Below are 27,926 nucleotides of genomic sequence, written 5' to 3'. Positions count from 1 at the left end.
TTGGAAGGACCTTAAAGACCATTCAGTTCCAACACAGGCAGAAACACCTCCCACCAGACCAGGTTGCCCAAAGCCCCATTCAACCTGGCCTTGAACACCTCCAGGGATGGGGCACCCACAGTTTCTCTGGGCAACCTGTGCCAGTGCCTCAGCACCCTCAGTGTAAAGGATTTCTTCCTTATATCCACCTACCCTTTAATTTAAAATAGTTACCCCATATCCTATCACTACACTCCCTGATACTTTTCCCCTTTTTCTAGTAGAGGCCCCCTTTGAGTACTGGAAGAACTTCAGAGGAGTATTGGAAAAAACTTTTGTGAAAGGTTATGGGGTGCGATGGCCTAATTTCAGGTAGAGCCAATGTCAAATCAGTTGATCAAATTTTGAGTACTCAACTCTGTGTTTTTACTTAAACTTCCATGCTCAACAAGCAGACCAAAGATTTAAGGAGCATTGCGGAAATTGGCAATCTTCTATTTTGTGGTAAACTCCTTTCAGGGAGCAGTATTGTTCTTCACATTTCTTTACTAGATCTTATTCCCTAGATTACTGTTAACGTTGGTCAAGGGCAGATTTGTAAATGCTAACTTCACTTCAGAAGGATTTGTTTAATACCGTAAGAATAATTGCTGCATCACTTTATTAAGTACACTGTACTGGTGTGTGGCTAAGCGGTAGAGCAAGTGATTTCAGTCTTGTTTTTTTAAACAGTGTATGAAGAAAAGCAGTAATTGCCTAATAGGTAAATTTCTTAGCATATACTTTAACACAACCATGAGCTTGTTTGCTTGTAACAAAGTGGTTTCTGTAATGGGCCTATTTTATAAGAATTATTTCTTTCTCAATTCTAGTTAGCATTTTATATTAGTTTGGCATGACTGGTTGGATTTTTTTTTTGATTGTAGTATTTTTGTTGTCTCCCCATCTTTCCGTTCGTCCCTGCCTTTTATTTCTGTCATGCAACTGGATATTAAATCTGTTTTCTTGTGCTTTAGTTATCTGAGGAACTTTCAGAGTTCAAGTGCATTGCAAGAACACTAGGTGGCTTGTCTTCTGAATAAACCAGAGTGGTTTTTTTTTTTAAATACTGATGTTAGGCTGCATATACTATGGATGTAGACCATATCCTAAAGAGGATGGCCCGGACAGTTGAAATAACTGTAAGCTTTCTTGCAGAAATGGTGAGAGGATGTTCTAGTTGGGTAATCCTGACCAGTAGGCTAAGTTGAATGCTTAAAACTGATCTGGCACCCCTAGTTTGCAGAAGTCCAACAACTCTTATCAAGAGGTGGTAAGTTTTGGCTTTAGCATGTTAACAATTTAATCTCATTTACAGCAATTCATTGGACACTAGTGTGATTGAGATTTGATTTTTCTTGGAAACAAAATCCCCAAATGAGGAAGACTATAATTATGCTATCTGAAGTCTGTGGCCAGAGACCATTTTCGTTCTGCTACTGATGTTTAGCTTTCTGAAGCATGACAGCTTTGTGGGACTGATATGGCTGTCTCTTTTGTAACTAGGAGTCATCAGGGCACTACTGAACCTGATAAATCTAATTCTGAAATTGCTGCCATGTGAGAGTGAGAAGAGACACATATGTGAGCTTTTAGTTTAGGAAAGAGGCTGACAGTGAAATAAGGAATGTGGAAATGCAGAAATCCTGAACTGTTGTGACCCTCTTCTAGAGAAAAATAAAAGTTTTTGAATAGTTCTGGTGTCTCTGGAATTAAATAAATAAATAAATAACTGAAAGCTGTTTTAATATGCTTGGTACTCTTTCCTATTTGTATGATTTTTATAATAAATGATTTGAGACTGATAATCTTGTTCTTCTGCACTGTGTGAACATGCATTGAACCATGCAGTAGAGTGGAAGTTGAAAATTGTGAGTTTCTTTCTGTTTTAGTCTTACACAGATTAGCACCAGAGAGCCATGGCACGCAGAACGATCTAAGGTCTTGGAAAGTTTTAAAAGCAAGACACTGTTGACTTAGGGGCTGTGAACCTTTGTCTTTAAACATAGCTTGTTTCCTTTGGAATTTGTCTTCCTTAAATCTTAAAATCTTTAAATGTAGGAATTGAAGGAGTTTTTGTGAACACATTCTTCTAGTGAATGCCAGTGACAGAAACGTGAGCAGTTTTTCATCACCCTCCCTCTTCCCTCTGTGGAAAGGGAATGTTTTAAGTTCTGCTGATGCTTCGTTCAGGGGTAGGGGGACAAAAATAAGTCCCCATGCAACGCAATTTGAATTACAATAACCAGAAGGTTATTTTTAATATAGTAAAAATGATAGCTAAGTGAAACTGCTTATTCACAAGAACTGAAAATAATTTTCCCTATTAAGGTTAAAGGGAGCATTTGGTATGACGTACTCCATTAACACCTCATTTTTCTTAAGGACGGATTGTCCCTGAGGTGGTATGTTAATTGAAAAACCAGTGGTATTGCATAGGGTTTTTGTAATTAAAAAAAAAAAAAAAGTTGCTGTGAGACCAGTCTCTGCTGTCAGTTTGGATTCAGGTAGGTTGAAATATCACTCAATCTTCTGTTGGAATTGAGGAAATAAGAGGCTTCCTCTTAGCTGCTGAGGGAGTTGTTTATGAGGAATGTCCAGAAGGGGCTGTGAGCTCCTTGTCACTGTTTTCTAACAGGACATCCACCCAGCATTTAATTACTCTCGGCTACAAAATGTGGAAGTTCAGTTCTCTTTGGAACCAATCCAGTATTTTGATATCCTTGATCAATTGCCAAATTAGTGAAAAGGTTTCACACCAGGTTAGAGTTCCTTAGTTCCTCCACTTTTCCTGTGTCATAACGTAGCTGGAGCAGAACAGCATCAAAGCTTTCAGCCATATTCTGTTATACAAGTTTGATTTCTTTATATTTATATACATGTCAACACAACCAAACATGTACAAAAGGTTTAAGAGCATAATCAGCTTCCAGCACAGTGACAGTATGTAAGTTTTTCCTGTGCAAAAGTGGTATTTCAGTCTGCAGGGAAGGGAAAAAGTTTGTCCTTTCTCCAACATCTGTGTTGGTATATTTGCAGGTGTGAGAAGATGTCTGCAAGAGTAGATTAGACGGTGTCGCTTTTTAAAATATTTTTTATTAAAGTGATAATTTATAGCTAAACTTTGACTTGTGCATTGATTTTCCGTGATTTCAAATGATGACTGAAAATGTTGTGCTGCACCAAAACCGAAGGTGTCGCATCAAGCTGTAGCCATGCAGTTCCTGCTCTGGGGACACATCAGTGAAAAATTGCTGTTTCTCGTGATGGAGTGATACCTCTTTCAGCCCCTGCTCTACCACAGATGAAGAAGCTTAAAATCCCAAACGCTTACCACATGAGATGAGAGAAGATACAGCGGACTGATTATTTGCAGTTGAATCACCCTGTTGGTGACTATTCCATTAATCTCAAGTACAGAGAAAGAAGTGTAGAACAGTATAGGGGCTGGCTTGTGAAGGTTGGATCTTAAAGTTTCTCTTGTATCAGAATGATGCGATGTGGCCTTCATTTGCATCTTTTACATGAGAACATCTTTATTTAATGCAGTGGATAATCTGGGAAGTATTTTCAGGGGTCTGTGAACTGACACTGGTTCTAAAATCTGTATTAGTCTCCCTGGTATGTGAGATAATCTGTTGTCAAGTCTGTTCAAGTTTTAAAATAGGCTAACAGCTTCAGATGTCTTGATGAAAGCCTTGCAGGAAGATACTTGCAGCCTCTGTTACAGACCTGTTAAGCTGTTCTGTGATCTGTAATTCCATCACTGGGTCTTCAGGATGCCTGTGATATCCAAGGCTGTACTCTACTATTCAGCTGCGAGAAGTGGTGTTTGTGTTTTAATTCTAGATTATTTCGGAGGTGGAACCCCACATCTGTATAAATAATTCAGCCTAACATAGTATTGAAGGATTCAGCGTTATCTTAGAATTGCCTTATACTTCGAAACACAGAGGAAAGATTCAATTACTTGATCTGAACGCATTTGTTCTGCATGGGGTACTCACTTGCTGTGAGTGTTTTGTCTTAAGCAGGCAGACCAATGACCAAGATTTCCCCTGTAATCTGAGGGAATTTATTCACCTTGAGCTAGACATTAATAGATAACATTTTACCTAACGTGGACTGAAATGTTTTCAGGGAATTATGAAGTAATGTACTAATATTACCTAATATTGCTGTAGAGCTTTGGAAAATTGGTGGTATTTGATCTGAGGAAGAGTTGTATCTGTGCTACGTTGCATGATCCTTAAATAGTGTGCCTATTAGTTCAGAGTGTTTGTGCTATTAAAAACAAAGCACAAGCTCCCCTTCCTTTTTTCCCCTGCTCTGTTAGTTTTTTTCTCAGCTGTGCTTTTCATGACTAGGAAGGTTAGTAACCGTCAGACAGCCCACTGATTTGCACCATTTTGGAACACTGTTAACCAGTTTACATTTCAAACTGTTATTTGTTTAACAGCAATTGGGAAGGTTAAAATACTTGCACTTAGTTGATGGAAATGTATATGTTAGTCTTAGAATGGCTATCTAATGCGTACACAAACCTCCTGCTTCAAGCAATTTGAGTATATTTTTCAGTAGTGCAGATGTTCTGCATAGCTAATATACTCAAATCATTTTCAGTGGCAGAGATCAGATTTATTCATCTGCAGTTCACAGATCAGTAAACTTAGTGTGGTTCTAGAATTTGGTAATACTATAGTAATGCTATAGCATTCTAGAGATTTAATTCTTCTACCCTTCAGCAAATTCCATCTTCAGGAGGCATAACTGAAATAAAGCACCTGAGATAAGTTCTTCCGCTTTGGGAAAGGAAACTGTGACTAGGCTATATAGCCTGCCTTTTCTGAAAGCCATGCAAAGGACATCCATGGATCTAGGTTTCTAGAAGTTTTTAAGTCAGTTTAGGATATTTTTATTAAAGTAACAAGTATCATTCATTTAACGTGCATTCTAAAATCTCTAATCACTTGTGTTGTTTTTTCTTGTAAATTGTATAGCGTAAAGAAATCATAGAAGAAATCAATAGTTCATACCATAACATTTTTTTCCATAATTCACTGTAAAATACTACAAAACTTTCTGTGAACACCAAGTGACACACTGAAGTTTGGGAAGTTAAAAACAATTCTAAGAATAAGGCATTGCAGTTTAGCATCTATTGTACTTGAACTTCTGTACTTTCCCCTTTTGTAATAACTTGTAGCATTTTTTTTGCATGATAAAATAAACTCACTAAGGGCCTCATTTTCTCAGGAACAATATGTACAGTGGCATATGTAGCAGAAGAGTTATGTAAATTGTAGCTGGCAAGCTTTAATAAAATATTCCCAATTCGTGTGTATTGACAAATTGCTCATAAGCAAAAAAAAAAAATAAAAAATTTAAGAGTTAAAAAGAATCTTCTTGTAAGAAATAATGATGAAAAGCCTAGAGAAATGTTGCAATATTTCCTGTATAGGCTTGAATTTCATATGGAAAAAAGATGTGGGAGGATTGCTTTAGACAGCAAGCTTAATTTTTTAGCCTAGTTATTGTGCATCTGGTGATATCAGGAGGAAATAATTTTATAAAGAGAAGGCCAGAGAAAGAAGCGATGAGATGCAATAGAGCTTCTTGCCAACTATTCTACAATGTACTCAATGGTTGTTGACAGGGAAGCTGAAGGCTTCTTTCTGAGCCTTTCAGTTGATTTAGTGCTGCTCTCTGACTAGGTTACCCACAGGTCTGTCTTTGTTTTCATGCTCTATCTATAAAGTATTACTATTGTCAGTAGAATAATCCATTAAGACTGTGAGTTAATTAAAACTCTTCACATAAAACGCTGTCAAGGGTCAGTTAGCAGTCTTTGAATGAGTCAGTCAGTGGATCCCATAGAGGCTGGTGACATTTATATTACCTTAATAGTCTTTCCATTTTTCAGTGAAGCTTTTCTTCTGAATTTCAGTCAAATCCTGTGCAATTTGAAATGACTTGGTGCAGTGCCTGTTGCTTCCACTAATCTTAACATCAGTTCATTCTTGTTCTGTAACAATAGATTTGAATATGGCATTTAATGTTTCATGCAGGGAAAAAAAAGTCTTCCCTCCTTTCATTCTGATGGTGTGAGTTTGCCTGAGTGTCTTCTGAAAAAAGCACTTGTATACAAATGTTAATGAATTTTAATTCCTGAATGTTAATGAATTTTAATTCCTGATGTGTTTTCAGGGCTGTTTGCATACATTACTATAGTATGTGGGGGTGTTTTATAACCAATCATTTTACACTTACAGGGGAAAAAAGCTTAAAAACAAAATCAGCCTGCTTGGAGGAGATCAAGTCATGCCAGAGGCAAAAGTCAAGGCACATGAGGCTGTTCTTTGCATGTTATATACTAAGAATGTCAGTACAGCTAAGTCTTTGCCTTTTGTTATGACATCTTCGGAGCTTTAGTTCTTTTCAGCAGAATGACACAAAAAACCTCATGAAATTACTTTGCAATTTGTACTTTAACTGCATGGCATAAACAAGACAAATTTGTTTTACTTAGACACACTGTGTGTTAAAAGGGGGGGTAGATTCCTTTTAGTATCTTGCATTACATGTCTAGCAAGTTGCACTGTACGATGCATTTTTGTCAAGCTGTAAATAAACACAAGCAAAATGAAATATTGTGGAAGTGTTATTAACCTTGTTATTAGCATCTAAGAAATTTGGGTGAGCATGAATAAACTATTTTATAAGAATGGTGTCTTTTTTTAGCAATGTGAAATGCTTTTGAGTGACTAGATAGGGGCCTCATATTCTGTATGCATGTGTGGGTATATAGAGAAAAACATATTAAGTACAAGAAAATATCTGAAACCACATATGAAATAGCTATTTTCTATGGAAAGTAGCAGAGAAAAATGAAACTGTGACAATAGTAGTAACGTGGTATTCCTCACAGGAACAGATGTACAAAAACTTTCACAGAAACCAACACGTTTACCTCTCCTGCATGTCAACAGGCATGCGATGAGCTCAACCTTTGTTGGTCCTGTGCCTTTGGAGAAATTCTCACGTTGCATTTCAGCATGATGGGCACCCCTCCTTGTTTGCCTGTGCATCCAGGTGGTAGTTAGCCCTCTCCCTGGCACCAATGCTGGTTACTTTCTGATGCAAACTTGAGTCACCTGATGGTTAAATTAGTTTGCCAGCCTCAGATTGCACTACAGAAGTACATGTGAATACCTGGAAACACTTTTCAAGTTTGGATCTGAACCTGTTTTCATGTAAACCTGTCATGAGTAAAGTAGAAATACCTGGAAAAACTGAATAGTCACCCTGTGGGTCTAGGACTGTTGTCACTTCTAATTTTCTCAGAACTAGAAGAGTTCATATTCCTGCCACAAGCCATGCAGATATGCAGAGTGCTTGACCTAAATGTTGTGTAGGCATCCAGCTGAAAGGAGATTCTGGGAATTTTGCACCAGCTAACGCTGTTCTAGTCCTTCAACTTGTTGAGCTTCTCTTGAAGCAGCAAAGCTGTATTGACAAACAAGACGTCCAAAAACCTGAAGCCGTGGTTTTTTGTTTGGATTTCTGCCACAGGAGCAGAATGGAAAGCTGGATGGCTGCCTGTATTTGTGGATGGTCTGCACACAGCAGATCGCACAGATGGTTGCAGTGCTAATCACAACTCTGGATGAATGAATGAGGCAGTGTTGTCAGATGGGCGGTATGATCAGCCTCAGCAGGGGGAAAAAGGGAGGTAGCTGTGGTGCCTTGGATCCTGAAGGATGATTTTTATTTTTTTTTAACCACTATCTCAGAGCAGTTTGTGTAGGGTTCTTTCTGAGTTGTAATAAATCAAGTAACTTCCTACAAAAATCCTGCTGGTGTTAACCCTCATTTTCTTTGAGGGTGGAGTAGAGTTAAACCTAGCTGTCTGCTTGTATACACCTATTAGTTGTCAGCATATTTGCTGATGCTTCTGTTGAGACAAATCCTTCGGTGTATTTCCAGATGCCCAAATTAGATGCAGTCAGCCCCTAAATAGTAAGGATGCTCATCTAGGCAATCCCAGGTAGTACAGTTTGAGGGCACGGGTAATCTGTAATCTGGTGTTTAAGTCACATTTCTGTTACAGCGCCTCTTGGAACACTTCAAGTAATGGATAGTCCTCAAGGGTAGGGATGGGAGGAAAATGGATCGTGCCCTTTCTCTTGGAATAAGGTAGAAGGGTAAGACGGATGTTTGATGCAGAGTAGCCTAGTTGATGTGGAAATGACAAACCTTTAAAAGGCTGCTTAAATTAGTTTTCCTAGTGTGATCTAGTTCAGTGAAAACTTCCTTTTTCTGACTACTTTTCGCATGTTTTGATTTGATGAATAAGCATTCAAGAAGCTTCATAAGATACAAGACGCAATTTCTTGATGATGTTGTCCTGAACTGCTGGAGGTGTTGTCTTAGCACAGGCAAAAGCCAGGTAGCATCTGAATCTGCAAATATGAAGCATAAAAACTAATCTAAATAGCCATCTGCATGGTGGTGTTAATCTGTAATCCTTAATACTGTTAAAAAGATGACCCTGGTACTTTATTTTAGGAACTTATTTTTTGTGTGTATATATATACATATATACATATACATACATACACACGTATATATATATATGTGTGTGTGTATATATATATATATAAAAAAATTATGTTCTGCTGAGGTGCTTAGTATCCTGTTCAGACGAAACTGTCATATTGAATCCCCATTTCTGAAAATCTTGGAAACATTTCTTGTACTTTGCTTTATGTGCATGTGATAGTTAACAAAACCAGTGGAGTTTGTTTCCTGTGAATGATACGGAAATTCTAAATTTCTTTAAAAAATAAAAAAATAAATTAAAAAAAAATAGAAAACAGCTTATTAATAAACTAGATACCAGTTTCTTCATGCTTTACTTCTTTGCAAACTGCTTTATTTGTTCAGTTAGTGTGCCTTCATGTCACTTGGCAACTAAACTAAGGAATTTTTTGAAGATTTAAGCTGGTAATGCTTGTGATGCTGAATTGCTCGGCTTTGGTATGCCGCTATGAACTCAACCAGGAATAAATGTAACAGAACAGCTTACAAAGAAAGTTAGACAGGGAGGTTTCCGTAGTATTTCCTGTAGTTTCTAGGGCGCAAAGTGATTCAAACGAACTGCTAAGAAACCTTGAGATTAGAGGAAATTGCTATGAATACAGACAAAAATGACTAAAATGTGTCCTATGTACTCAGTCTCTCCACAGCTTGTAAAGTCAGTTAAATTTAACTAGTTTCAGGTTTTGTGGAACAGCAAATGAAAGAAGTTAAAGAAATGTTTGTGACAAGCTCTTTAAAGCAATTTGTTTTGATGCTTCTTAAAGACTTCTTTGTAGAAGTTTTAAATAGTTCTTCTGTTTTCAGAGATCTGTGTGAAATTGCATAATTCATCAGAGTAAAACCGAACTGGAAATACTTAGACTTTACGGTTGCTTTACCCTGATTATAGCTCTGCCCTAATCATAATTAGGAAGCCATTCATAACGCAGCTGCAGACCAGCTAGCTGAAAATTCTTCTGATAATTGTACTTGAACCTGATACTAGGGGGCGATGTGTGAACTCAAGACTACAGGTGGCTTTTAGTATTTTATGAATTGAATAGGTATTCTGTTGGCAATGTTGTAGTTGCCTATTCCAGATCCTGCTCGTGACAGATAGGATAAACAGACATGATTGCTCACTTTCCTTTTCTAAGTTCCCCTTAGACAAAAACCTTGGCAATTGGTGGAACTGCATGTTTTTTTTCCCCTTTCTAAGCTGACAGGGGAAAACTGAAGTTGGGTACGCAAGGCATTGTACAGGATCTGTAAATAAAAGATGACCTTCGCCAACCTTCTCTGAAAAAACATTGCATCCCTTTGCAGTCTATCGCCAAGATAATTCTTATCCTGCTCGGCCTGCCTGGCTCCTTGCCACCAGGAAGCTCAGTTCATGGGGAATCTGAGCACTTGATTAACAAGAGCTAGTCCACGTGGCCCTGTGGAAGAGAGGTATCAGGTCTAATGTCCACTTTCAATCAATCTATTTTAATAAATATCAGTGCTCTTTATATAATTAGGCATCTTCATCAGTGGCTGTCAGCACTTCCAGAGGAAGGCATGCACTGTCTGAATCGGTAGTTGCATTCATTGGTAAGTTATGTACCTAATCAAGATGTACCAGCCATGTATTTCTTTATTTACAATTGGACTATAGAACATAACTGCAAAAAAATAAAAAAAACAAAAACTAAACTATATAAAAGCAAACAACAAAACTTTTTGAAGTATATTCAGCCTCTTGTCCAAAAATATCTGACAGCGCAGCTTCTGAGCATAATAAAAACATGTGGCAAAACATGGATTTCAGAGTGTTGTCTTTGGAAAAACAGTTTAAAAGTATTCTATTCACGTATCTGTAGAGTGTGTTCCTTCGATTTGTCTAATTGTTCCCAAGATTTTGTGAGGGTGATCTTTCAGAAGGCATAGGAAGGGCTTGTCATCTCAGGAGTCCTATCATTTGTGTGTCTTTTTCATTGTTTTGAAGCATAGCTTTATGTATTTAAGACTCAAAATACTTAGCGTGCCCCTGTTTCAGGTAATAAAAACACCTGTAGAGTAGAGATTAAGGAGCAACTCCTAATCTTGGTCACTAAAATATTCACAACAGTGTGGATAGTGTTGGGGGTCACCTATTAAACATCTCTCTCGCTCTTTCTGATCTTCACTAATAAACCTGAAATGAAGAGAGGAATTACACAAACAAGCAGAGTTCCTGAAAAACTGTTTGTGCTTCAGGGGATGTCAGACCACTGAATGCTGGGCTTCTACCATGCTGAATGGGAGAAATAATGCCTGAGAGTGGATGATCAGCTGCAGCACAAGGGGTCTTATCCTAGGGTTTCAGCTGTCCAGGAAACACTGGTTGCTCCTATGACTTGCAGGCTGTATCACTGCTCTGCTGGACTACCCGACTATGCTGCTGTATCAGTTTGGTGCTGCGTGTATCAGTGCTGTCACTCAACCCAAGCAAATACTGCAAGACTGAGAGCTGTTGAAGCTCAGAAATGCCAGCTGAGCATTCCTGACTGCATTTTCAAACTTATAACCATGGAAACACCAAAGAAAAATGAAGTTGGCTTACTGCACATCGCTTCTCTATTGCAAATGTTACATGCTTTCCTACTGTTCTTCTTCATCTGTAAATAAATGAAGTTTCAGCCTAAATGTTCATATTTAAAGCTGATGAGTACAGAAGATTGAATTCAGACCCTTTTTCTCCTATGTACATTCATTTACATCTCCCTCGTTATGTTTGGTCTCATGCAAGTGAGATAGCAAGTGTTATGTTTGTGTTGTTTGTCTGAAATAATATGCCTTGCAATCCTTTATTTAAAAAAACAAAGTGTGGGGACAATCAGAGGAGAAGAGGTCTTAGGATAAAGTTAAAGTAATATATGCTCAGGCAGTGAACATCGGTGTCAGAAAGCCTACTGGATTATCAGCAGGGGACTCTGATGATATGATGGTAAAAGCAGCTCTAACCTCAGCAGCTGTCGTAGGAGGAAAAAAGCTCCATCTGGGAACAAAGTGGGTTCTCATCTGGTATGACACATGTTGAGCTATGGTCACAGGTTCAGGTGGCCTTGCCAGTTGCAGTCAAAGCAACGTTAACTGCTTTTGCTTTGATGTCTCCAGGTTGTTCATGGTAAAGATGCCACATTAAGATTATGGCTAAGATTTCGTCTTTTCCTCCTTGTGTCAGTTCACAAAATTACTTACGGGCTGTGATCATAACAGATGCCGTGTTTCTTCCAAAACTCTTTCTGGACATTATGGCTTTTCTTCATTACAGCAATGAATCCTGACTTTTAAAATGTGAAGCTAAAATCCTTCTTTTGGGAAGGTGCCCTGCAGCTTGGTTTTGGGTTCACTGGTGTCTTTGCTCTGGGCAACCAGGTCTGCTTGTCTGGATTTCCACCAAGCAGTGTTCGGTCTTAGTTATTTTGCATTTGTTTGCAGATTGAGAGGTTTCAGCAGTAAGGTCTGGTGGATTAATCTGGGTGCTAGAGGATGGGCATATCCAGAAAGCTCGTGACTGCTGCTAGTGGGAATTGCTGCTACTGCTTTGGAAAGGTGAAGGACCATGAGGGTGGACAAAACCATCATCTTGTGGCTAAGTGTTGCAGGTTTCCATTACAAACACTACGTAGAAGTTTTAATTTTCTCGTGGACTGTCATCCATATGATTTGTGTTGCCATGTTTGTAGAGCTGTTTGACACATTCTTACAATCCCTGTGGTTTCACTAGTGAGACAGAAAAATATAGCTAGGTTTTTCTCAAATTTAGAGTTCGTAATTGGTTTACTTTAGTATACTGCACACATTCATATCAGAAGAAAGATGTAATGTCTTATGGCTTCTTAAATGAATTTGGCATAGGCTTGTTCTTTAAAATCTTTAAAGCTGCTTTACTGATACTTTTCCTCTTTACAAAAATAGTTCTTTGGACACATCTGAAAACTAGCAGTTATTTTTGGGTACCTCAATGTTTGAGTGTTTAGAGGGCATGATTTAAAAAAAAAAAAGCCTGTCAAACATCTGACTGTCTTCACTGGGAAATTTGTGGTAAGCATATTGGAAATAACACATTAGGTATCAGATTTACTTACAATCATTAAAAAAAAAAAAAAAAAAAAAAAAAGAAACAAAACATAAACACACACCTTAGTGTAATCAGTTTGGTGTAATTCATTTTACCCAAACTAAGATTTTTTTTTTTTTGTATGACAGCTGCAGGCTGTTGGATATCATAGAATCTGATTTAGACTGCTTTGATACTCAAAAATGTCAAAAATCACTTAGGCAGCATTGCTCTTTCATTTGTTTCTGTTGTTGGCTTGATCTAAGCCAAAACTCCTAACTGGTTGCCTCTCCTAAATGTAAGGCTCACTTTTAATTAAACAAGGTTATTATTCTGTTTGTATTGGCTCTAGAAAGGCACAGTAAGTTTTTTAAGACAAGTGTCTATGCCCAGGTTCGCAGTAAAATATCTATAAATGTTGATGATGTGGGTAACATTGTTCTGGATAAAGATAACTGCAAAGGGAGGAAGGAAGAAAAACTTTTTGCTGTTGTATGTAACAGCACTTGCAGTTCTTAATATAACTTAATAGTTTACCAGTGGAATAGCGTTGGAAGTCAGAAGGAGCTCAGACTCGGAAATAACATGGTGATTCACTTTTCCAAAGCAACTTCACTTTTCTTTTAAATGACTCTTAATTGAAAAAGGACAGAGTAATGTAATTAGAATGCCTCTGATGTTGCTAATAGTTCTTCCTCATGTCTAGTTTTTTGTTGTACTGAATTTAATGCATTACAAAAACCTGCAATTGTGAGGAATGTTAAAAATTGTATTTTTTTAAGAATTTATTACCTTTTGACTTTTTCGAGAACAAAAGGACACTTGTTTTCCTATTCTTACTTGGCCAGAATACAAATCTGAATAGCAAAATAGCTACTGCATTTGTAGGGTGGCAGCTTTAATAAATCAGTTAAAAACTTCAGAGTTCATAATTCTTCCTTTTTTCAGTATGGAGGATTTTTTTAATGCATGCTTTAATGCTTTACCTCAAATGCTGCCTTGAAGACTTGAGACAAAGTCCAGCACTGTTCTGTTTATAGTAGCTACAAAAAATACTTATTTCCTCCATAAATCATTGAAAACGATTAGAAGTATGCATTTTTCAGCAAAAATAACATTACACTGTATTACTCTTTCAGATTTCTTTTTTTTTTTTTTGAAAGAAGGCCGTTATGTCATGCTATAAATAAATGAATAGTTTTTATTATGGATTGTTATTAAAATCATTTAGATGTTGCTTTAGAATGGTATACGTTCACTGTTCCAAAGAATCTGTCACCGCAGTCCAACTTAAGTCACTGAAGTAGCATTAGTCTATAGTTATATGAAAGTTTAAAACTCGATGAAGCTTGTAGAAGGCTACTAGTGCCACCAGTTCTATGTATCTTAATGAAAGTATATATTTTTTCCTTTAAATCAGGATAAAGGAACATTGTGATGGTGCAACGTTGGTGGAAAAAAATCCTTTAATTAAGAAATAAAAACCCGTGTCCTGTGTCTGAATTTGTACCTCTTCTCTTCATGTTCCTTCCCCTGAACAGGCTAATAAAACCTATCAAAATTTGACTTCAGAGCACAGCTATAGCTTGTAATTCAAAAGGAGTTCGGGACTGTTATGAATGACTTTGATAATTGACACCATCTATATTTTGAACTGCCACGAACTCACTGTTGTAGCCTTATTCTTAAGGGTATGTCACTAGCCTTTTTCAACTGTGAACTTTGTAAGTATAACTATCTTTGGTCTTTGTTGGAAAATTATGGCATTTTTTTCCCAAAAGGAAGTCTGAAAACCTGGTAGAGGAGCTGCAGAAAGTACAGAGCAGGTCTATTAAGCATGTGACGTGGATAGATATTTCATCATACCCACCTTAATAATATGATAATTTTAAAAAAGATACCTTCCTCAAACACTGCATCTGACTGAAGTTGGTGTGTTTTATGTTCTCAGGCTCTACTGCCAATATATTTGCAGATGGGCAGGCATTAGAAGCAAGGAAGACAGCACAGTACTCAGACTCTCTCCCCTGCTATGTTACCCAATGATGTGATGCTTTTTCTGTGGCTCTCTCTCTCTTCTGGGCTGGAGCCGGGTTTTGCAGGTTCTGGTTGATACCTGCTCTGTTTTAGAAACAAGTAGAGATCTGGGCTGTTGGTGGACAGTTTCATTAGGATCTTCAGCAAGATTTCTCAGTGGTTTGTATGGCTTTGTTATAAAATTGCATGTTTGTGTGGGATGTCATCTTTACCACAGTACTGTGGAGATATTTCCTCTAAGATGTTCATACCCCCACCCCAATCCTCTTCTTTGAGAGTCCTTTCTTCTTTGTGTAATGGTTATAGTACATCTGCATCACTTGCATTAGGTTTTTAATTCCTTATCGTCCTTCTGTAAAAGCAACAAACAAACAACTGTGTTCTTTCCCACAGAATTTGAGGAATTGTAATGAAAACTCTATATCCTACTCCTGATGTCTCTTCACTTGTTTGTCTGGTGCTTTCTGCTTCTCTTTCTTTAGTAGAAAGGAGCTGTAGGGAAGGAGGATTCCTCTCTTACAAACGTTCAGGTAGGATGTGTAGCTTAGTTCTTGATTCCAGGAACTCTGTGGGAGGTTACTGGAACTGGTCACATCAAAGGAAGATGTCTTGCATTTGGGATTGCTTTTACAGCCTTATCTGAATGTGTCAGTATGTTTGAAATTAGTCCATGGGTACAAATGCGATTTCCCTGTGAAGAACAGTACAAAATAGAGGAGACTTGGATAGTTAAACAGGCTATTTAATTCCCCTTACTTTCAGTTTTCTGTATAAATGATCCTATTCTTTGCTCATAGATCAAGTCAAATGTTACTTTTATTTTAGATGTTTGTGGTAAGGCTCTAACTCTTGTATATGTCTCAATTTCTTTGCTCTGTTGGAAGGGGTTTTCTTTGATAGCACGTCAAAGTTTATTGAAGTTCTTGACATTAACTACTGTATTAAATATAAAATATTGCATCCTAAGGTTGTCTCACTCTAGTTTATATGACTGTTTTCTTTTGTCTGGGAATTTTACAGACATGTTGTAAGACAGCTGCAGTTGGAAGCCTGCTGCTGTGTATTGGAAGCCAGCTAAGTATCATTCTTTGCATATGCTTTCAAGCTTCTTTGGCTGAAGGTGGTGAAGTGATTCTTCAAGTCTGATATGTCAGTGTGCTGATGAAGAACTGCTTTAACTGAGGCGGTTTATGTAACCAGTCTTGTCAAACTGTTTTGACTGTTCAAAATGGTCTGGAGCCAGGTCTCTCTACGATTCTACCTAAAGTAGTTTATAGCCTATTGTCTTTTATTAAAACGGATTTTATTTTTTTTTTCCACAAAGGGAAGTACTTCTGTCTTCTGAGGCTTTGTGACTCGAAGCAAAAGCTGCTACCTCTAACAAAAATTGAACTTTCTTGCTAATTACCACGTTCCCTTAATGCTCCTTTCCTGGTTTAGTGATCCTGGAACGCTGAAAGCTCTGTAGTATAAGTCAAAATTCATAGCTTCAGTATTAGAATTTATATGCATAACGTAGGCTTAAACCACTTAACAGAGCTTGCTTAATAATTCATAGCTCCTTGATCCTGTTAGGAAAAGATTGAAGCTGCTGTCCTTACAAGCTGCAAACTCTTAGGTACTTTGCTGTTCTGATTACCATTCTTACTGACAGCTGCTATACTGAAAAGAAAAGGAAGGGAAATGTGAAAGTTGGGGGCTTTCTGTGATAATGTGTCATAGTGCAGGACAGCTCGAATCTGCATTGTGTGCGATTAGCAGACAGTAAATCAGCTGTGCCGTGCTACAGCCAGAAACCAGTAGCTTTCACACTTGCTGCCTGTTTCCCACTCATTGTGAAGCCCTGCCCTATCACTTGATAGACCTGGAAAGGAAGCACAGAGGAAGCAAATGCCACTGCTGGTTCAAAATGTTCCAGTGCGATTGGAAAGTCTGAGCAATGGCCCGGGTGAGAAGAACAAGACCTTATTGACAGGGTTCAATCCTAGTCGAGTCTGTTTCACGTCAACTTCCTAAGCAATCACAGCCTTTCTTTCTTCATCTCCTTTGCACTCTCTGGGTTTCCCACTTTCACCTCCTTTTTGTTTAGTTTGGTCCAATGCATAACCAAGGGGTCTTAGGGAGTTTTCCCTGATCCACCTCTGCTAAATCCTGGGGTATTTACTAAGAGAAACAACTACTTGAAAGGCTTTTGGGCCCAACCACGTATTTCTCCAGAGTTTCCATTGCCCTTTCTTTGCTTCTCCCTTCAATGGGATCTTGTTCTGTGTGACGTCCAGGAGCACATACTGTTCCGCTGATTCCATGGCACACATGGCTTGTTTGTTCCAGATCAACCAGTGCCATGGTCCGTTCTGGTTACAGGCACTGGGAAGTTGCGAGTAGGAAGCTGTGAGCACATGCACATTGTACGTACATTGGGAGGAGTACGTGTAAGCTGAGACTTCTGTGGTTTTAGGCTCTTCTAGGCTGTGTAAGACTTCGAAGCATTTGCACCATCAAGGCTTTAATTTCAGCAATGCTGGAGTTTTAAACACACAGTAGTACCCTGTACCCTGCCATTGTGTTTCGATTTAAGCATGATTTTGCCATCAACGTACTACCCTCCATAGGCCATCCTGCTGCTTTAGGGCCTCCTGGTGCTTCTCAAATTTCTTTCTTCATTTTGTTATTCTCCTTAGGCAGTCTGAGATGAGAAAAGTTCATTTAATCTTGGGTGAGAGGTTGCTATCTAGAAAGATGGTTTAAAAAAAAAAAAAAAAACACAACAAACAAACAAACAAACAAAAAAAAAAAAAAAAAAAAGAGGACCAAAGAGCTGTGTGTTCAGTTTTGTACTTTGGTGTCTCTGGCCAGGATCATGTCAGGGCAGATGCACATAACAGAGCTTAAGCATGTGAGCAAAGGTGGTATTCCATGTTTTTATGGCGTTCCTGAGGCAAGGCAATTGACTCTGGAATGCTCTCACATTATTAAAGGAAACAATTAATTCAAGAAAGCAAAAGAAACAGACTATGGGCACGACTGATATTCACTGCATTGGTTAGCCCTCATTCCAGAGGGGTGAACTTTGCTGGATTTGTGATGGTACATATAAATTTGAGGATAATGTGACTTTCTGTATTTTGAAATCCTGGCAATAGCGATGCCAGGAAAATCATTTTCTTTCAGGAAAACACGTGCTTTGAAGCATTTGCTATTGGGGAGTTTTGTAATTTTTTTTGACAGGCATTCAAAAAGGAGAGGAGAGAGGGGGAACATCTCTCTACCCTCAATGATATACAAATCATGGTAGTGGCCTGTATTCAGTAATATAAATATGAAGTGTGCTAGGGATGTTTTTTGAAAAACTCAGTAGGTCAAGCAGAATGATTGCTCTTTAGACTGCTTATGGAAGGAGTGTGAGCACAGAGATGTGTGTGACATGGTGCTACAGAAACCTATTGGTGCGTTGTCAGTGCACTAAACTTTAGAATGTTTTTCCTTCCCTATCTCCAAAATAGTTCAAATTCAGTAACTGCTGCGGTTAGGATATTTTGGAAAGATGTCCCCAGACACTTTATAATGGAACTTGGGAAGAGATTCAAGAGACAGGAGTTCTCAACCAGCGTTTGTAAGCAAGTTATTTTAAAATATACTGCTTCTTAATCTAAAATTAACCAAAAAGCATCTCTAGCATTCTAGGTCAGTGCATAAATCTAGGGAAGGCAAAGTATATGTTTTCTATTCAGTCAACTCATTGCAAAATTTTTCTTCCCTTTTTTTGAGAGAGTAACCAGTCCAAATCTCCCAGGCCCATTCACTGTGTTTCTAACACTTTCCTATATCTTTCTCTTCCCAGGATGGATCGTACTTGGCTGAGTTCCTGCTGGAAAAAGGCTACGAGGTGAGTGACTCGGTGACCAACTGCAGGCTGATGGAATCACTTGGATGCCGCTGCTCTAGCTTCCTTTGCTTCTGTCCTCTGTGTATGTTTTCCACTCAACCCTAGATAACAAATCAAAACTCCAGAGAGGAATGTGCAACACGGCCTGTAATCATGCCAGCTTATTGTACTATTTATCATCCAACGTCCACTGGTGGATTCCCTCTCCTCCTCAGGGTATAGCTGCTTTGCATGTTTCCCGCCAACTCAGATAAGCAGTAACCTGTGTGAGCCAAAACCGTAAGGAATTAGGGAATAATTTATGATGCAATGCACCACATAAAGGAATAAGGATCTCTTGTTCTTTTTGTCTCTCTCGACACTAACGGCCCTCTTATTTCAGCAGCCGTACTTTAATGAAAACCTTGCATTTTGCTTTCGTTATATTCTTGCTTAGCAAATGATTTTATTGACCTTTCCCTTAAAATAAAGGGAATCAGATTATTTCCTACCATGTAACTTAACCTGCCAGTCACACTTTTTTTTTTTTCTGTGGACCACCAGTGGAACAATCACATAATTATGGAATGATTCAGTGGGTTTGAACTGCTGTGGACATATGTCTGAAAATGCTAGCCAAATTAGTCATGAAAGATGCTTAAAGAGGTATGATAGTAGAAGAGAAAGGAAGAAAAGGGATGGTCAAATTAATCTCTTCACAATGGAGTATTTTCTGGGTCAGTAAAAGTTTAATGCTTGCTAATATTGGCTAATTATGTCTGTTGTAACATTGCTTTGTTGCTTAGTAAGAAGACTTCTCAGCAGGTCAGCACTTGGCGTGCTTTCGCACATGGTTACTCTTGCCTTGCTCATTAAATTCTTTCTGCTGCATTTGTTGATTGATCCAATTACTGGTTTTCCAGTGTTGTAAATAGATTATTTTTATTATTTCTCCATTCCACTTGGGGATGAGAAGTATCATTGTGGTAGCTTCTGCTGTCTTACAGATAAAAGCATGTGCTCTTTTCCTAGTCCATGATGAAATGAGAACTGCTAACTGCAACTAAAATGAAATATTAATTGACCCCATACGGAAATATATGGATCTTTTTCATAGTAGCAAGATTACAATAAGAGGGTAGAGGGTTTTTCCTTTTTGTTCCTCAAATCTCCATCTGTTTGTTGAAATTCTTTATTGTGTTCCTAGCTGGAAACCTCAGTTCCTGAATAACTCAATGCTGGGGTAAATGTGATAACTGATTGATTGCCTCCCTAACCAAGGTCATTTGTTTTACTGTTCATTTTTTTAATTGTGATCTATCTAAAAATCAAGTCCTATTGAGAGAAAATCCACCGATCTTACATTCTTAACTAGATTAACCTGTTTGCACACATTTTGGCTTGTCACAAAGTTTGCATTTCACCTGTCCCATGCAGACAAAGGTACCTTTCATCATTTTTTACAGTAATATTGCTGTCATGGATTAAGCATTTGGCAGGCTTTCTTTCTCTTGTATGTGCATACCAGAAAAAGGAGTGGGAGGTTAAAAAAAAAAAAAAAAAAAGCTGGGGTTGTTTTCTTGTAATTGCTGGATGCAAGAGGCTCCCTGGATTTGTTTGAAGCATTTTGAAGTCCTGGGGTGATTGCATTTAACACATCTCATTGGTCAAATGTTGGTATCGCAGTCATTCAGCTGACTCAAAGCTCTTGCAAGTGCAATCTTTCATCAAGCGTTGAGCTGGCAAGGTCTGACTTATTGGTCAATCATTTGTGTGAACTTGATTTTCAGCATGATTTAATTCAGAGAGAATTGAGACATCAGAGACCTCATCTGGATTTTAGGCTAAAATGTCTGATTTTGCTAGGACAGTTGAAGTATTTTGGTTAACTTCCTTCTGAATAACTTGATACTGTAAAATGGTGAAGTCTTGTTTTGCTGAGCAAAACGGATGTTCATTTCAGTAATCAAAGCATTACCAGCATCTTTTGCAAAAGTGAAGTTGTTATGGAGGTGTCATGTTTGAAAACATTTCTCTATACACCATATGTCCCTACAAATCGTCCACACAATCCAGGAATTATCTCGATGGCGGTTTTAAGTACAGAACTTAAAACGTACATTGATACATTCATTGTTTGGGAAACAATTTTTCATTTTTTTGTGGCCATGTATCTCAGTTCCCTGTTGATCTTCAAGAAATAGGTATTCTGCTTGGTTGCAGGATGTTTAGCGTTTGAATGCTGGAACAAGCTATGTTATGAGCCTGTGGTGTAGCTGGGCAATAGAAATTTAATGCAAGGAAATTGCATCATAGATCTGATGTGCAAGTTGTAAAGGTGAATCTGTTCAGCTATAATTACAGACCTTGTCACTGAAATGTCATTCATAAAGCAGCAAGCTGGTCTCACTCTGAGGTTGTAAATACCTTTTATTTTTTTCAGTTAAATTTCAGACTTAAGATGGAATAAAGTGTGCTCTGTGTAAATAACTGTAGCTTGTGCCATGTGTAAAACAAAAACAAAACACAAAACCAAAACAGCGCACCAGCTCTTCCTGCTGGTGTATTCTCACCAGCAGGAAAGTAAAGTTAACATGAAGTGAGCCTGAAGTGGTGGACCAACTTAACCAAGCTTTGAATGCCTCAAATTGTAAAAGGATCACCCTCAGAAATGAAGGATGGTGAGAAGTGGAGGACAGTAAGATGTTGAAGCTTGATTTCACTTGTGCAAACACAATTGCTAGAGCAGGTAACCTAAGCTAACATGAATTTGGCAGCAAGCATGAGGCTATCTTACATAAGGAGGAACAGGATCTGTGTTAGAACAATTTATCTAATGTATTAGGCACAAACAGGCTTTTCTTTTAACATTAGTCAGAAGCGCTGCTTTTTTACCAACTTATTTATCGTGGCTGGTTAAAGGAAATTCCCAACCTGTGTTGCAGTCTTAGACTTGCCTGTGTGTCTTGTAACCCATCTGAGAACACTGACTCATGAAGTGCAAAAAATAGGACTGACTGTTCTGTCTGTTCTTCCAAGACACCAGAGAGTGAATAACCGCTGTTTTCTAAAATATATTTGGGCCTTGCTGCTGCTGCACTTTCTTCCTTACTTTCTTCCCTCCTCTCCTCTCTGCCCACCTTTTTCCTTTTCCTAGTTACAACTCCTGCTTTTTTCATGCCTGTCACCTTTGACTCCAGAAAGGCTTCTCTGTAAGCAGGTAGAAGTAGTTATCTTGGGATCCACACGTTGCTTCTCCAACTCTACTGATGTTGGCGAGTTCAGCTCACTAGGAGATACGGTTCTCCTGGGCAATTCAGTGGGTTTTCTGTACTGTGTGTGATGCTTGGGCTGCTAGTGGTGTCAACAAGGGAGAAGGTGAAACCGCTCAAGGGTACTAAAATAAATGACATCATCAGAACACATCTCAAAGTATTTTGTTAAGATTTGGACTGTAAAGGTCTGCCATTAGGAATGGAGGTGAACTGATTACCTGATCGAAGGACAAGGTACATGTGTCTGAAGGAAGAGATGATGGGTCTCCTGTTCTTAAAATATCACAAAACTGCAAACATAAAAGTTTTGAAGTTTAAATCATTTACCCCTCTTATGTTTACTATTTCCTTTTATATTTTTCCTTGTTTAACCCCCAGGTGCATGGAATCGTTCGTCGATCCAGTTCCTTTAATACAGGCCGGATTGAACATCTCTATAAGAATCCGCGGGCTCACACTGAAGGAAGTAAGACTTTGTTTTTATATTTAATGCTTTTTTAGTCTGCTTGTTTGGTGAAGAAAGGTTCCCAGACGCAGGAAGGGAATCCCAGTTTCCTCTGACTGAATTGAATTAACGAGTAGTTATTTTTAAGCCATGCTTCATATAGGATTTGTTGTTTGAAAAAAACAAAAAACAACAAACAAACAACAAAAAAACACTTAATAGCTAAGCCTCCTGTTACGTTAGCTTCTATCTCAGGAAAGTAATTATTTTTCTATGATCAAAATGTGGCAAAGTATATACATTTGTGTTGGTGTATTACCAAGAGGGGAAAACATGAAGGGCACAGGAAGACACTTTCTGTTATACAGAAATACTGATGTGGTTCTTGCATAAATTGTAGCAATTACAAAGTGGCTGGCCCTCCAAAGAGCTATAGAAGTTTGAAAACATTGAGATATTGGAACGCTAAAATGTTTGAGGCAGGTATCTTAAACATTTTACCTAAAAATCATTTATCAGTATGTTATTGATGCAGCTAAATAGGCTTTTGCATCACTGACAGCATGAAATCTCATGTTTAAATAGGTGTTTGTTTAATTGCTAGTTTTCTTTTAGTTTTGTGGTCTCCCTTCATAGTTTCTGGGCCATATTTTGGCAGATGGATTTTGACTTCACAATGGAGCTAGTCCCACTCACACAGTACAAAATATTGTACAGTAAGAGAGACAGTAAGAGAATAACATGATATGTTAGTGGGCTCTCCTCAGAACTATTTCTAGAACAACTTGTATCAAGAAGATGCATTTATTTGGTTCTTCAGTTCACCCAGCAACCTCCTATTTATTGCATGAACCTTCTTGGAGGGGTAAAATGTTATTGATGTTCTTCACCCCACTTGTTTCATCATGAGCTTCTTAGTATCTGACGGAGGTCTGAGGACAGCCTTTTGTGACATAAATAAAATGTGATCAATTCTTCCTGATGACAGAAAGAATGAATGCTCAAACCTTCAAAATGTCCCCGTCCAAGGAAAGGAGTACCCATTTTTCCTGATGGAAAAGCATTACGCCTAGAAATTTGCTGAAAATAATTTACTGTGCACTTTGCTGATAATTTGGAGATCAGAAATGATTACACTTTAGTGCACACTCAATTGTTTCAAGGTATTTTACTGTAAGGAGAGGTTAACTCTTTGTTTAATGAGGAGAAAAATTATTGCATGGTTCCGGTTCAGCAGACGTTTGGACGTTTGGCTGAGTTTTTGAATGAAAATGTAGTTCTTCGTGCTGTGCACATTTTGTAAAGTTGTGCATGCTGACGCTGCCTTAAAGAAAGCCTTCCCATTTGAGGTGTTATCGCTAAATATCTCTGTGCCATAAGCAAATCTCATGTCTTTTGAAGTCTGCTTCCCACCATGGTCCAACAGAACATAATTTAACAAATTGTAACAAATAATGTGGCTTTTAGATTTGACTTGATTCTTTGCATGTCTCTTTAAAAAATGTTTTGGACATGACTTCAGTGGAATTCACTGTGAATAGTTACTACTTACTGTACATTGCTGCTTAAAATATCTTCATGAAGAATACTGAACCCTGTGTTTCCAACAAGAGAAACGTAAGAACTGTATCCCATGACTTAAATTTATGGCTTACAAGGTAAAATCAGGCTAAATAAGTAAATAAATGAATAAAAGAGCCTATATATTGTGAGGACCATCTTGTGAGTATGAAAAGTGATTTGAGAAGAAAATGCATATCACAAATAGTATGCATACAAACATTTAAGGAAAGGGATAGAAGAAGGGAACAAAGAAAGCAGACCTGAAGTGTTTCACCCCACTTATCTCATTTTCCTTTAACTGAAGAATGTAGCCATGTGAATTGAAAGAGGAGGAATTGCATTTGGAATCTCAGGAAAGGCTGCTCCATGGCAACTGGCTTGAAACAATGAGTTTCCAGGCAGTAGTAGAGGAAGCAAAGAAGCAATAGTAGTTGATGTGAACAAACTCTAAACTTGTTTGCCATGTGTTCTTCCCATGAAGAACTGATTACACATCGCAGGGGGTAGATGATCTTCATAGACAGTGATTCTCTTCATCCCAAAAAAGCAGGAAAAACAGGAAGGCAAACAAGGTTCCCAGAAGCAAGCCCTGCAGCTACTGCTTGATGAGGAGGCTTTTAGATTGGACAACTTTGTTAACAACTTTATTAATGTCTACCACTGCTTACCCAAAGGTGTTGACATTTAATCTGTATTTATGAGTCTTTGCACCCAGTAAACCCCATTTCTAGTAGGTCTTCCCACTTAGCATATTACTCTTGAAAGACCTCTTTTTCTCATGGGTCAGAAAATGAACGAGACCTACCCTTCAAAAAAGGCATTCAACCAAGAAACTTTGAGGATGATGGTAGACCAAAATAGGCACACAGTGAGAGCTTTAAATATAAATTAACCATGGGAGAGCATCTCTGCTTAGCTCAACCCAGCTGACAGCCCCCCTTCCCTTTGGGAAGCTCCAAGACCGCTCTCTGGCCTGGGGATGATGGCAGAAGTGGATGTCCTTAGCATATGAAGAGGGAGCTCTTCTGTGGCACCTCTTTTTTGCTCTGCTGCTGCTGAGCCTGGGGAGGAAGCCACTTTTTCAGATCTGGAGCCTCTTCTTGTGATGGCATCTTTCTCCAAAGCCTTCTCTCCAGAAGGCTGGTCCAGCACTCAGGGAGATTGCATTTAACTCCCAGATGAAATAAGTAGAGGAAAACAGGACTGCCCCTGTTGCTTAGGGGAAGCTTTCTTTTCTGGTGCATTTCAATTCTTCACTGCTCCCACCAGCCCATGGAGTAGTCTTGAAAAAAGTAGGAACTGCCATCGGAGAAACCACTTAAGTAATGCTTGCTAGTGGTCTCTATTCAGTGTTGCAAGAAAAAAAAATACAGCAGTCCTTACAGTGATCTGAACACCAACAGTTTTGAGGATTATAGATTAACATCAATATCCAAATGTTTTTGTTTTACAACTGTTTGGGATGTTGTGCATGCTACACTCCATGGGCAGAACTTGAATTTCGTTTTGGAAGCAGAAGAGTTGAATTCCTTGCAAGTGGAAATATGGTGTGGTTCTTTCACGTAGAATTAGTGGCAGTAATGAAGGTAGTCCACATTGTGGTTAATGGATATGTATGCAGAGAGCTGCTTGCCATCCCTCAAATGTAGTCAGTTATTTTTTTAAGAGAAAGATAATGTGTCTTACTTGTTAGCCACAGTTTCAACTGGGTCTGAAGTCTTTTTCAGAACTATCTTTTTTCAAGCAATGCAGACGTGCAAGCAGATTTCAGGAATATATTGTGGCCTGTTGGACCCCATGACTTTATCAACTTGAAGAGCCTTAATCACCTGTTGAAACAGGAGGAATGTACAAAACTGAACACCTGAGAACCGTGACCTGTTACTTGCCTTCTTAAACTATTTAAAAGAAAAAGCGCCAGCTTAAAAACACAACTGGCATATCTGAACAACGTTTTAAAAATTGTGGTCTCTCATAATAAACCTTGTGTTTTAGTTTGGGGGTTGAAAGATGGTTACATCTATGGATGATTCTGCCCCTAAAAAAGTGATCATCGTCAACTGAGAAGATAGCTGAATTGTGCTGAAATATGATCTTATCTCCAAGATAAAAAGGAAATGTGAACATAAATTGAATACAGTCAAAAACATTATCAAATGAAAATAAATGTAAATATGGCATCTAAGTGTAAAGGCTAATTCATCTATAGTTGCAACATTTTTCTTTTTTTTTGAATAAATATATGAGTAGCAGTGTGGTGATATAATTTGTTTGCTTGTTTTTAAAGAGGAAGTAAGTTCTATTTTTATCAGAATAAATTTCACTTTTGGATGAGGTCTTGACAGGCTAGAATGAAACCAAGGACAAGTTAATAAGCCATTGCAACGCGCTGTATTAATTTTTACAGGGAGTGTACTCATGTTCTTATGCACTTTTTCACACACAAATTAGAAACTCAATCAGGAAAGATCTAAACAATGGCTGTCTGACTAACTACATTTGAGACTTGTGTGTAATGCTATGAAGAATGTTTTATTGATAGTTACAGTTTTCTGTGAAATAACTTTCCACTGTGTATCGAGATCTGGAAAATACAAAATCAGTTGTCATGCACTGAATTGTACATTAATGTCACCGTAATTGTACATTAATGTTACCTAAATGTTCGCCTTACAGGAAGCCTAGGCATTTTTGTACCTTTTTTTTGGTAGCTGTGTTATGAAATTATTTTCAGTGAGGGGCTTAAACATAGGTATCATTTGGAAAGGAGGAGAAAGCTGTCGTGTATGCTTAAGTTCATAAAAATGTCTGCAGAAGAAAGATAGGAAGCCCCAATCTAGAATGCTCTTTTTTTTTGTGTGTGGTTGAAATTCAGTATGACATTGATCAAATTTATATAACTTGGGTTAATGAAGTGTAAGCTATTGAAGAGATGATGTAAATGTTGCTAGGTAAATCATATTATTCAGAAGATAATCTAAAATGATATTTATTACTCCTGCAGGGATATCAATACTGTGCCTAAAGAAGAAGAAAAGCAAAATTTTACTTATCCAATGTTCTCTTAACTTTTACCGATAAGTGTTTATTTGGACTTTAAACTTGGAATAGGGTCTGGACCAAGAATGCTGTATTGTTTTGGCATTAAAGTGTATTAATGGTGTGTTCTTAAACTCTGAAGACATGAAGCTGCACTATGGTGACCTCACGGACAGCACCTGCCTGGTGAAGATCATTAATGAAGTCAAACCCACTGAGATATACAACCTGGGAGCTCAGAGCCATGTTAAGGTAAGTAATGTCTAGCACTGAAAATGAAGAATGTTCATTACTGCCACTGGTGGTATACTGCTTTGATTGTTTTGGCCTGCAGCATTTATACCAATTTTAACAACACTTTAACATTTTAAATATTGCCTTAAATCAAGATAGTTGTGTTTTCTGTGGTGCTGAATTATTGCATGAGTTTTGGTACAGAATATATAATATCAGAATTGGTGGGGTTAAATTACCACTATCAACAAAATCTCTAGGTTTAGAAGTCTGATTTTTCTACTGTTTGAAACAACTTCTGCTGCACAGCATGCCACAGATCAACCCTAGTGGAAAAGTTGTACAATATATAGCTAGGCCAGACTATGGTTAGAACCACATTATTCTATTTGCATTAAAATTGGTGCATATATCTGTCACTTGCAGAAGTGCTTCACATATACGAGTTTTCATGCACATGGTATTTTTTGAAAGACTGACCTATAGAGAGAGAAAACAGCTTTGCTACCACTTATGGCATTATTACTATTTTTGAATGGAAAGTCAAGTTCTATAAACTGAAACAAAAAGTACTCGACTAGGGCAAATACTGCAGTATCACAATGGAGTATGAACAGTAGAGCAGAGAACTTCCATTTGCGTTTTGCATATGTTAGGCTATATTGCTTTATTTTCAACTCATTTCACTAATGGGTAAACTTGCAAAACCTCATTCAGACTCCATGTTGTGATTACGAACTAAAACTGATGGCCAAGTAGCAAATTGTTATGCTTACATCCTTCCTA

General features: G+C 38.0%; 1 protein-coding gene across 1 annotated transcript in view; it reads left to right on the top strand.

Annotated features, from left to right (window-relative positions):
• Window positions 1-27,926, top strand: part of GMDS (GDP-mannose 4,6-dehydratase) — a 404,838-nt gene that overhangs the window by 38,951 nt on the left and 337,961 nt on the right. Inside the window, exons 2-4 of the mRNA XM_027451691.3 lie at window positions 18,561-18,605; window positions 22,238-22,325; window positions 27,049-27,158. Coding sequence (XP_027307492.1) covers window positions 18,561-18,605; window positions 22,238-22,325; window positions 27,049-27,158 — 243 coding nt within the window. The remainder of the gene's footprint in view (window positions 1-18,560; window positions 18,606-22,237; window positions 22,326-27,048; window positions 27,159-27,926) is intronic.

Source organism: Anas platyrhynchos, chromosome 2 (genome assembly GCF_047663525.1).
Source record: "Anas platyrhynchos isolate ZD024472 breed Pekin duck chromosome 2, IASCAAS_PekinDuck_T2T, whole genome shotgun sequence".
Taxonomy (NCBI): domain Eukaryota; kingdom Metazoa; phylum Chordata; class Aves; order Anseriformes; family Anatidae; genus Anas; species Anas platyrhynchos.
Note: the sequence above shows the minus strand (reverse complement) of the source record. Positions and strands in the feature narration are given on the sequence as shown.